The 11,742-nt window shown below is 30.2% G+C and overlaps 1 protein-coding gene across 1 annotated transcript; it reads left to right on the top strand.

Annotated features, from left to right (window-relative positions):
* Positions 1–1,831: 1,831 nt before the first annotated feature.
* Positions 1,832–8,482, top strand: LOC126735690 (uncharacterized). Its single transcript, XM_050439753.1, has 3 exons — positions 1,832–2,337; positions 2,425–2,872; positions 8,472–8,482. Exons 1-3 carry the CDS (start codon positions 2,155–2,157, stop codon positions 8,480–8,482), a joined length of 642 nt encoding a protein of 213 aa, XP_050295710.1. The 5' UTR covers positions 1,832–2,154.
* The last annotated feature ends 3,260 nt before the right edge of the window (positions 8,483–11,742 follow it).

Here is an 11,742-nt window from a genome sequence, read left to right on the forward strand (position 1 = left end):
GAGTGTGCAGCGCAAATTTGTTAACACTTTAAATTATAGGTTTAACAGAGGACGGCATTTCTTTAGTTATGATGATAATTTAAAATTTTATAATAGCAATCGTTGGAGGTCCGAAGAAGAAATTTTGATTTAATATTTATATACAAGGCCGTAAACAACTTTATTGATTCTTCATCTGTTTTAGAAAAACTCAATTTTAACATCAATCCTTACATCCTTCGTAATAGACAAACTTTTGTAGTGTCCAGGTATTTTTCCAATTACTTATCGAATTCTCCAATTATTAGATGTACCCGTATGTATAACAGTTTGGAGTTAAACCATCCTAATATTGACTTATTTTTTTTGAGCTTTGATGCCTTTAAACGACACCTAAGACGGCTTCCTGATTAAACTACATAAGTAATTCTTTCTAGATTATGATGTAATTTTAAGAATTAATTCTCTGTAGTTGTAATTATTATTATATAGAACTTGTTTACTAATTTGTATTTGTGATATAACGTGCTTTCTTATTATTGGACAGCTGTGTCTGTCTGTTAGAAAGCCTTAACTGTAAATAAATAAATAAATAAATAAATATATGAATCATTTGCCTATTAACAGACAATATTCTTAATTAGCTTAAAGGAAAGTTCATTTATATAATACATAGCAAAAATGATAGAGGTCCAAGAGTTATTCCTGTAGCACTCCTTAATATATTGAATATAATATTTTGTTTGCTAGAATAATACGTTTTACCTTCTTTACTGAATTAGATTATATGTATTTTGTTGTTTAAGAATAATCGAGTAAGTCATAGCATTTCTTTCTCAAACCATTATAATGAGAAAATAAATATATGATCCCGATTATGCAAAGCTGTTGAGAGATTAAAATACAAAGTCATCATATTACATTTTTAAAATACTAATATATAAAATGTGTATTATAAATGTACAGTGGCATATTGTGGTCCGGAACCAAATTCTTTGTCTTTGTTTGCGATTGTCGTTTTAAATAGATTTATTAAGAATTTCTAGATATATAGATTATTATAACTTAAAATAATATTTAATTTATTGAATTTACTTAGTATATAAATACTCTTCATATATTAATAATATTATGTACTGACAAATAACCGAAAGGAAACATATAAAAATATATAGGTCCTTAAAATGAAGACCACTCAATAATATTACTATTAATAGTTCAAAAAAGCATGATGTAAGTTGTGCATAACTTAAATGGATACGGCTTTCTACTTTTCATACTTTTAACCTATTTTGCATTATACGAAAAGCAAGCCGAACTCTAATTAAACTGAGATATTAATTATTGTTGAGGTTTTTTGAAAAGGTAAATATAATTATCAAAATCATATTCAGAATGCTATTTTTTAACTTGTTTCTTTTAATCAAATTCCTTTGGTTAAGGAAGAAGTCCATTTTAAAGTGGAGTTAATATAAAATTGAAATGAAGACATGAGTTGATAAAGGTGCTATGTCCATTTTTTTCAAAAAATAACTTATTTGTATATTTGGTTATCTAAAGTCGTAATACAACCCCTGAATAACTCAAGATTCTTAAATTGTTAATAATAAGGATTATTTTAATTGATAAAGGTACTATGTCCTATGACTAAGTACCCTTTTTAATTAGATAAAGGTGCTATTTCCATATTTAAGGACATAGCACCTTTATCCACTAGAGAGTGGGAAAGTTTTATTTACATGGTAGGTGCCATGTGACATTTTAAGGTTATGTTTGTTGTTTATCACATCGTTCAACATGGGTTCGAGAAGTAAAAGAATGTTAGAATTAGTAAAAAACAAGAAACTATGTGTTTTAAATAAAGGTAAGTCCGAATAGAGAATTTTTTTGTAGATAGAAACTGTATTTTGTACTTCCTTAGAGGTCAATACCAATGCGGTGATTTTGGAGCAGCCAAGCACTAGTGGGCTTCAAAAGAAGGTTAACTCTAAAGCAGGTAAGCATATTAAAACATTTTTTACTACCTTTATGAATTAATGATCTCTTTTTAATAACAATTTACCCCCTCGATGCGATTCAATTTTTTATTTAAAAAAATACATATATAATATACATTACTTGAGTTATTATTACATACATACCTACCCATGTACATAAATTAAATTTTTAGACTATATGGATAATTGTACTGATGAAAGTGTTATATCAGGCAGCGAATATTCCCCTTCCAGTGAAGAAGATTCAGAAGAGGATTCTGATAACTCAAATATTTCTTATTCGACGAGTCTCATAAACAAATATCCGGATGTTGATAGAGTCAAACGTAAAATGTTTCCGGATAACCAAAAAATTAAAAAGGTAAAGCTAAAAAATGTTAAGATTAAGAAATAAAAATAGAAATTAGAAATAAGTATAAATTTAATAAATAACTAAGATATTTTTAAGGTTCCGACAAGCAGCAGGGAAACCCCGGATAGGATTGACGTCATTGGCGAAGTGCAGGAGGAAATACCTCGGGAAATACGTATAGAAGACCATAACCAGCAATTCGATGTTACTGCCGATGAAATAAGTAAAAGAGAAATTGTTAAACCAGTTTTAAAAATAACTAAAAAAAGAGTCCGGAAACCTGATAATTGGAAACGAAATAAAGCGGCAAAGTTAAGACAACAAGGTAAAGAATATATTTCTCAAAAGACTGGTAAAGTGATGGAAGCAAAAACAATTAAAAGAGATTTTCTGTGTAAAGAAAAATGTAGAATAAACTGTACTGAGAAATTTAGTATTGCAAGCAGAGAAGAAATTCTAAGAAAATTTTATAAGCTAGATACAAATTCCAATATTTTAATTTTTAAAAGTATTAAGATGCAGGAAGTTAATCGTCACCGCCCTCGTAAAAATATAAAAATGAAAGCTTACAGCTTTAAATATTTTATTACGTGTGATAAAGAAAATACACTAGTGTGTAAAGATGCTTTCTGCTCTTTATACCGAATTGGACGAAAAAAAGTCTTTAAAGCTCAAAATGACTTAAAATCTGGCCAGGTAATGCTCTCACCACATAAGCAAGGGCATCACAAAAATCCAAAAAAAATATCCGATGAAGTAATAAACTGCATTGAAAATCATATCAAGCAGTTTCCTTCAGAAGAATCACATTATTCTAGGACTAAAAACCCACATAAAAAATACCTTTCCCCTTTACTAAATATTAACCGACTTCATCAACTGTATATAGAGGATTGTCAAACAAAAAAGCTCGAAACTAAATATTTCGTAAAGGCCTCTTTTTACAGACATATATTTGAAACAAGGTTTAACTTATTTTTTGGTGTACCAAAAACTGATACTTGCAGTTTATGCGATGCTGGAGAGAACTCTTTAGAGCACTCGAATAATTTTCAACTTGCTTTTGCGCAGCAGAAAGTTGACCGCGAAGCAGTAAAAATGTCCAAAGAAAAATGTTACATAACAATGGATCTTCAACAAACGATGCCTTTGACAAAGCTATCAACGTCAAAATCTTTTTATTTAAGACAAATGTGGCTATACAACTTTGGAGTCCACTGTTTAACCAGTTCTGGTCATAAGTCCTATTTTTTTACATGGACTGAGGATATTGCCAATAGGGGAAGTAATGAAATAGCAAGTTGTTTGCTACGATTTTGTCTGCTTCTTAAAGAAGAAAATCCCCAAATTGATCATTTAATAATTTGGTCAGATCAATGTGGGGGACAAAACAAAAACTTCTCCATTATTAACCTTTTTCAATACCTAATATTAAATAAAATATTTAAGATCATTGACCATAAATTTCCCGAAGTTGGTCACAGTTACCTTGACTCTGACAGAGACTTTGGAAGAATAGAAAAGGTTCTTAGAAAACATCAGAATATTTATATACCAGACCAATATCGGGAAATTATTAGATCTGCGAGTACCAAACAAAGTGTATGCCTTAACATGGAACATTTTTTTTATTGCTTTGAAACTCTACCTGCAAAACTTCATTTAAACAAAAGACTCACTAATAGTCTTGACCAAAAAATAAATTTTCGAGATAAAGTGAAGTGGCTAAAAGTAAGTTGTTTTAAATAATACTTTTACAAAACTAGTTTAGATCCGTTTACCCCATTTATGGAAGTTGACTTACAAAAAAAAGAGAACTGATAGTACAAAGTAATCAAGTTGTTTTACAAAAGTTACCTAAATGCGGTGGTTTGACTTCTGAAAAAATTTCAAATCTACAAGATCAACTTAAGTTTATTCCAGCAGAGTATAAATGGTATTATGATATTGTTTTAGAAGAATGTTTGAAAAACCCTAAGAAAAAACGTAATTCATGTTAAATTTAAATGTTTCTGTGTCTTTGTTTATAAATTTTTAATATATCTTACTTTGCTTTTGTTAATCTGCAAATAAAATTTAATTTCCAGATTATTTAATAGTTTTTTTTATTATTTTTTAAAAATTTAAATACAACATAGGTGACATAAAACCTTTCTCCACTCAAGTTTATACCAACATTTGCATAAAATGTTGGTTGATTAAGGTGCTATGTCCATTAAAATTAAAATTACTAAAAAAGTATAAATTCTAGAAAAACAAAAAATATTATATAAAAAAGTACAAAACGATTCTAATCTAATAAGATATTGGTAATTTTTATAAAATTTATTAAAAAAAATATATAAGTGAAAACGCGTTTCCTTCAATTACTCAATATCTGAAAAAGTGGACATAGCACCTTTATCAACTCATGTCTTCAAATGTTAGTAGGGGAAATCTTCTCTTCTCAAATAAAACGCTAATCCTCTAATTTCAGAAGTGATGCATTTCGGCAAGTGTTCTTGCCATTATCAGACTCTAAAAGATATTTCAAACAGTTCAAAAACATATACGAACATTTTTTTTTCTTGTCAGGTGACATAAAAAATACAGATAAAATTATGATATTGTAAAATGCTTAGTGAGTTACTTAACACATACACAAATTCTAAACAATACTTGAATAGTACATTGCACGACATCTAGTGAACAGTTAAAATTATAATATAATTGAACAATATGTGATTAGCAGATTTCTACTGAGTACTGGCAGCGAGTAAGAGAGAACCATCGGCCTGTAGTGTTATAGGGTGTGAACAAATAAACAATCAAATGTGTGTTAATGAGTCAGATCAAATCAAATGTCAGTGTTACTGTTAGGACCCAAGGAATTAAAGAAAGTGTTGCTCTCAAATTAAGTTTGCTCATTATTACAAGTGTAAACCGGTGATTTGATGGCTTTATTTAATTCCAGGATTTCCAAAAGATCCAACTTTAACCCCTTCTGACAAAAATGAGCACCCATGTCCGGTCTCAATAATATGATTGGCGAAAGGAGAAGAGGTATTGGTTATAAATTGGTTTCTATTCCTTTCAATGAGTTTATTATATTCTTTGATGATTATATTATATTCTTAGACTTATTCTCGTCTCGATTCTCCTTCCGCTTTGTCCGATGTAGCACACATTGCAATCAGGATGAGAACATTTTAGTCTGTAAACACCAGATCTGTGTGTGACAGGAATTTTATCTTTGGTGTTCTGTCACACAAGTCCTGAAACAAACACGCAACCACTCATCAGAGTCCCTCGACAAACTCTTGGCAACCTGACGGGATATGTTTCCAAAATATGATATGCTTCTGTACATACCATCGGTTTTGTATATATGTGGCTTATTTAATTGCTTGTAAAGATGTTTAAAATAAAGAGAATTTATAATCTTGTCAGGATAACCATTGTTCCGAGCAATTTAAAAAATTATATTGAGTTCCTTTTTAAAATGTTTTTGAGAAAGAGGGATATAAAAAAGACGGTGGAGAAGTGAGTTAAATTCGGAAAGCTTTTGATTAACTGGATGGTTTGAAAAAAAGGGTATAACGTTATCCGCAGCAGTTGGTTTTCTATAAATTTCAAATTTGAGTTTTATGTTGTTTGTTCTTTTAATTAAGAGGTTTAAAAAAGGTAGATTGCCTGATTGTTCCTGTTCGATAGTGACATGAACAGTAGGATTGATAGAGTTTAGAAATGCCTGAAATTCCAGTAAGTCCTCCGTAGAATCAGTGAAAACTGTAAATATGTCATCGACGTACCTATACCAACATCTTATATGTTTTTTATAAATCCCGCAATTTGAGATTTCTCTTTCAAGAAAAAACATAAACACTTCTGCCAGAAAATGTGACAAGTTGGAACCCATTGCAAGACCAGACTTTTGACAATATAATTTATTATCAACTTAAAAGAAGTTTTGCTTCAGAATACTGTCGATAAGAGAACAAATTTCTAATATGATATGAGTAGGTAGATTGATTTGTGAAAAGAGAAGTTCTCGGGTGTATAATAAACAATCTTCTGATGGGATGTTTGAAAATAGGTTAGAAACATCAAAGGAAACAAGAAATGAGTTAGGGGGTATTTCTGTTTTTATTAAATTTTTGGTTCATATGATTTTTTTTATTGAGAGTGGGTTAGAGAAATTGGTGAGTTGAGGGAGGATAGACGTTAACCAGGAGGAAAGTTTTGAGGCGGGAGAATCGATATAGGAAACTACAGATCTTACAGGAACACTTACCGAAATGCATCTCTTCTGAAATTAGAGGATTAGCGTTTTATTTGTGGAGAAAAGACTTCCCCTACTAACTTTTCAAAATTCATTGGAATAAATTGATCAAAGCTGATGTATAAATGACAAAATATTTTGAAATCTATAAAGGCAGTTTTTATTTAGTATAGATACGATAGGGTTGTTAGGATAGGTATGTTTTTATTTACTATAGGACGAAAAAACAGAAAAAAAAACAAAAATAGGCAATAAAAAAGTTGTTTAAAATTAAAAATAAATGTTTTTTGTTATAGGCAAGAACTAAAATATCCAAAATTAAACAAAAAAAATATTTTTTCTAAATACGATGATTTTTAAAGGAAATTAAACAACAACAAGTAGGTGTCCAATTTTATCTTTTTCTGTACCCTTTTCCAGCAAACGCTCGTAAAATATATTAACAAATATTGCAAAAAGATCGCTGCAGGCAAAATTGCGTTGTAGCCAGCATGAATTTTGTTTGTCGTTTAAAATCTAGATTTGTTAGGGATTTCTGCAGAATAATCACTGGGCAAATTTCCCGGCGGGATTCGGCGAAGAGCGGCAAAAGTGAAACTAAAGCAATTTGTAATTTTGTGGGTTCGGATGGGAGGTATATCTATTTTCTTCGGGCTTTCATTTTATATAATACACGGTTTTATCAAGTTAGGAAATCACATACGTAACTATTATTTATTTAAAGTTCATTGTACTGGGTAAGTAAATAAGCGGAATATGCAGCTTTATGCAATAAAAATAACTATTTGCCAATTGTCAACATTTAGTTCCAATATTTATTAAATTGAAAAAAGAATAAAGCACTTTTTATTATATGACCGTTCGCTTACTAGAAAAGCAAATATGCTTTTATTATTTCATATATAATTAATGATTATAGCACAAAAAACTCTTTATCTGTTTTCATCTAATAAAGTAAAAAATAAGGCAATCGTCCCCATAATGCGATGGGCAAAAGCAAACGTAAAGTCGACAGAGCAAATATTGACACAAAGTGCCGTTCTACTTGGCCTTAAGATGTTTACATTCGTTATATCCGCTGGAACAACACGAGTTCACTTATAGTTATGAGCTACAAAGAGAAAAATTGCTTGAAACACTGTTTTGGGCCATTTATGGGTAAGAATGGTCTAAATTTTCTTTTTAAAGAGTTTTGTCAATTTAATAATAACAAATTATTTATTAAATAATATGAATAAAAGGTAAACTAGCTATAAATACTTAAGTGTTCCTAGCTTTTAAAATTTCCAAGAAATTATGAACGTTAATTGTATTTTTTTACTTTAACTAAAGTAACCCTGTATAAAAAGGATTAGGTCTTAAATCTACAGGGTATATTAAATATCCGTCCCAGTAATTACTTTTCACATTCTTGTACTCAACTATGAGTTTGTTACCCATAGCAATATCGTATACTAACTAGAGTCAACCCAAATTTTCCCTCTCAATAGCTAGTGTAAATAAAGAATTAGGTAATCGGTGAATCATTGTCATTTTTTTTTCTACCATAACACTTTGCTAATGATTTTTTATTTTATTGCTTCAAAAAAAAAATTACCAGGCGTGTATATCAAAATGATTAATATATGTTAGTCAGATAGAAATTTGCATTGAATTAATTAGTAATAATTAAATATATTCATTAGTCAGGATTTAGGTCTGGTCATAGTACTACTACTACTCTTAACTTAACTGACAACATAATAAGAGTATTAGACAAAAACATTGCGGTTCTTTTAGTCTCCCTGGACTACTCTAGGGTTTTTGATCTGTTAGACCATGACTTACTGTGTGCTAAACTAAAATACCTGGGCTTTGATAACATTTCTGTCTCCTTTTTCAGGTTTTACCTGACAGATGGACGACAGTGCGTACAAATTGGTAACAATTTTTCTTCTGCTGAGACAGTAATATCTGGTATAATTGGACCACTTTTGTTTCTTATATAAATTTTTGACATATTCCAAGTAATGAAAAATTCGGATTCTCAGTCCTATGCAGATGATTTTGCATTATTTTGACCCCAATGAACCAGCAGCGGCTGAAGCATCTTTTAATCAGGATCTTAAATCTATACTTAACTACTTAACTACTACTTGACTACTTAACTGGACATAACTTAAAAATAAATCCTGACAAAACAGAGGTACTTCTATTTTGCGCAGAAAAACGACGAAAACTGCTAGAAGGTAGGCTGCACTTAAAACTAGGTGATACAAACTTGGGATTTTCTGGATATGCGAAGAGCTTAGGGCTTGTTATTGATACTGACTTAAGGTTTAGGGATCATGTGAGGTTAGTTCAAAAAAGTTATGTCAAAATAAAAGTACTTTATGCTAACAGATTTATTTTAGACTTTAGGATCAGGAAAAAACTATGTGAATCTCTAATTTTGCCAATTTTTTATTATTGTAATATAGTATACTACTCCTGTTTAGATCTAGTTACAAAAAATCGATTGCAAGTTATACAAAATAACTGTTGTCGCTTCATATTTGGTCTGAGGAGATATGATCGTGTGTCAGCAGAATTTAAACAATTAAAGTGGGTTAATATGTCGAAATGGTAAGACATCTATATGCTACTTTTTTAATAAGGCTGTTAATCTCAAATATTCCTATATATTTGAGAGAAAAGTTAAGTTTTCGAACGTCCATTCATAACCGTGACCTTTGTTATGAAAATCATCTTACTATGCCGCAACATCATACAGCACTATTTCAGAGATGTTTTACCTATAATGCGATAACTTTATATAATGCCTTGGATCCCCATTTTAGAAATATCAGTTCAAGAGTATTTAGGTCTGAGTTTAAAACTTATTTGCTTAATTTGCAAAATGCTTAGTAGAATACTTCTATCATTGTATAGAAATATAATTTGTCTTTTGTTTAGAATAGAAATTGTTAAGTATAGGAGTAGCCTAAGGCTAAAATTCGCCATTTGTATTCTTTAACCTTTATGTATACACCTATCTAAACAGATTTATATATCTCTGTAATGTATATGCATGTTTATTAATTGCATGATTATTAATTACAAACAAAAATGATCTGATATGGCAACAGACATAGCCCTTATAATGTGATTATTAATCAAACAGATTATTTAAAAAATATATCAACATCTTTAAAACTACGTAGCATAATCGTACGGCCTTATCGTCGCCTTACTGTGAAAAGTGCATAAGTCCAAAATGAGTAATTTTACAGGAGAAGAAAAAAACTGTATTTTCGGGGTTATATTTTAAAAAAGATGCAATTTTGTTAATGAAATTTATTTATTTATTTTAAAAATAGTAAACATTTTGATTTTTAATCTTTTTTTGAATACTACTATGTAGTAAGGAAGACTACCATCCATTTTTCATACTCTAATTTGCGAACAAAAATGGACTTATGCATTTTAAGAAAAACACTAATCATAGAACAGAAACATTTATTAAACAAAAACAAATTAAAATCTTTTTATTAAATAAAAGGTTATTCGTGCTTCAAGTTATCCTAGAAAGGATGATAATCTGCCTCCATTGTTTTCTTCAAAAACATTAAATTACTAAATTTTTTCTTATTTATTTTTAAGGAATCTTTATAAAGCAGTGGTAACGAATTAAAGGGTACAGAGACTCTACTTTTACTTTGCCTAATAGGTAATTCCTTAAAATTGTGCTTGTGTCTAATTTTGTAATCAATTTTTCCATTTACATTATATCTTAATGCCCGTATATCATTCAGAGTGGGATCACCTGCTTTAAATCCTGGTCGAATGGACTTCACTAACTTAATTTCGTCAAAATTCTTGAAATGTTCATGACTTAAATATTTAACTTTATAGGGCTTCGGCAATTTTCTCGCATATTTACAGGCAGCAATAATATCAGCGGGCACATTGATATTTCGTCCTTTTAAATAACGTTCTATGGTGGAATGTATCGAGTCACATTCCATTTGGATGTGACCGTTTTCCAAATATTTTTGTTCAATACACACCTGGTTTGTTACAGAAAGATTAAGAAGAGCATTTGATAATGTGACATTCCTATTCTGTGCTGCACATCCGTTGCTAATTAAAATGATCTTTTGGTTAGGGGTAAAGTTTGGAATAATATCAGTCATGAGAAATTAGGAAATAATAGAGGAAAAACAATTTGCGGTTAGTTCTACTTCAGCCTCATGTCATACAAAGCAATGCCCTTCTTTGGTATGGAGATCAAAAATCGTAAAATTATGGACTACTAATTTTGTTCGATAATACAAAGCCGAAGTGTTCAACTTCGGGCAAAGGAGAACTGATTGCAGATCCATTGTGAATACTTTGTCGTCAGAAAGTTGATCAGATTCTTTTTCACTTCTTACTTCATTTTTCTTTTCGATGTAAATTTGCTCTTCTATACTTTTTGTTTTATATCCCACGCATACATCACATTCATCTTTTTTTGGAGCATATAGTGCCAAGTTAAGTTCGTCAAAAACTTCGTGAAAAGTCTTTATACTTAGAGCTTTTATTTTGTTTTTAGCACACCAATCTTCTTTATAAATATGCTACACTTCGGCTTTTGATCTAAATGTGGTTCAAGATACAGTCTCGATGTTGTTTTGCGGCAGTAATGAGATACAAGCTTAGGCAGCGTATGACAAACAGATTTTAGGTTTTCCTTTTCTTTGATGAATCTTAAGTTTTTCTTTCTTGGAGTATTATTATCATGATTTTCGCTCGAGCTGGCATCACTTTTATTAGGACTTTTGATGTCACTTTCAATCCATGTAGATATTGTTCTTACTGAAACTCCCAAAGTGTTGCAAAAATTTGCGAATTGTTCGTTTTTTTTGTATGTAGAAAGTATTAATACGAAATGAATCTTTGGCTTTTGTCGTCTTCTTTTCTATTTCTTGTTCGAGCTGTCGGCAGCGCTAATACCCTAGATGACACATAAATTCTTTTCTCTTGCCATTTTAACTTCCAAAACTTCTGAAACATCTTGTCTCGTTCTTGGTCACTTATTTTAAAGCACTGAATTTTTGTATTTACTCTAACTCATTTACACCTTTCCTTTAGAGTTTTCTTTCCTTTGTTTATTTTAAACTCATTACCTTTCCTGCCTGTGTAGTCTAAAC

Source organism: Anthonomus grandis, chromosome 4 (assembly GCF_022605725.1).
Source record: "Anthonomus grandis grandis chromosome 4, icAntGran1.3, whole genome shotgun sequence".
Classification (NCBI taxonomy): Eukaryota; Metazoa; Arthropoda; class Insecta; order Coleoptera; family Curculionidae; genus Anthonomus; species Anthonomus grandis.

Coding starts and splice junctions, on each gene's coding strand:
- LOC126735690 (XM_050439753.1), top strand. CDS start 2,155: ATGGATAATTGTACTGATGAAAGTGTTATATCAGGCAGCGAATATTCC. Junction 2,338..2,424: donor ATAACCAAAAAATTAAAAAG/GTAAAGCTAAAA, acceptor GATATTTTTAAG/GTTCCGACAAGCAGCAGGGA.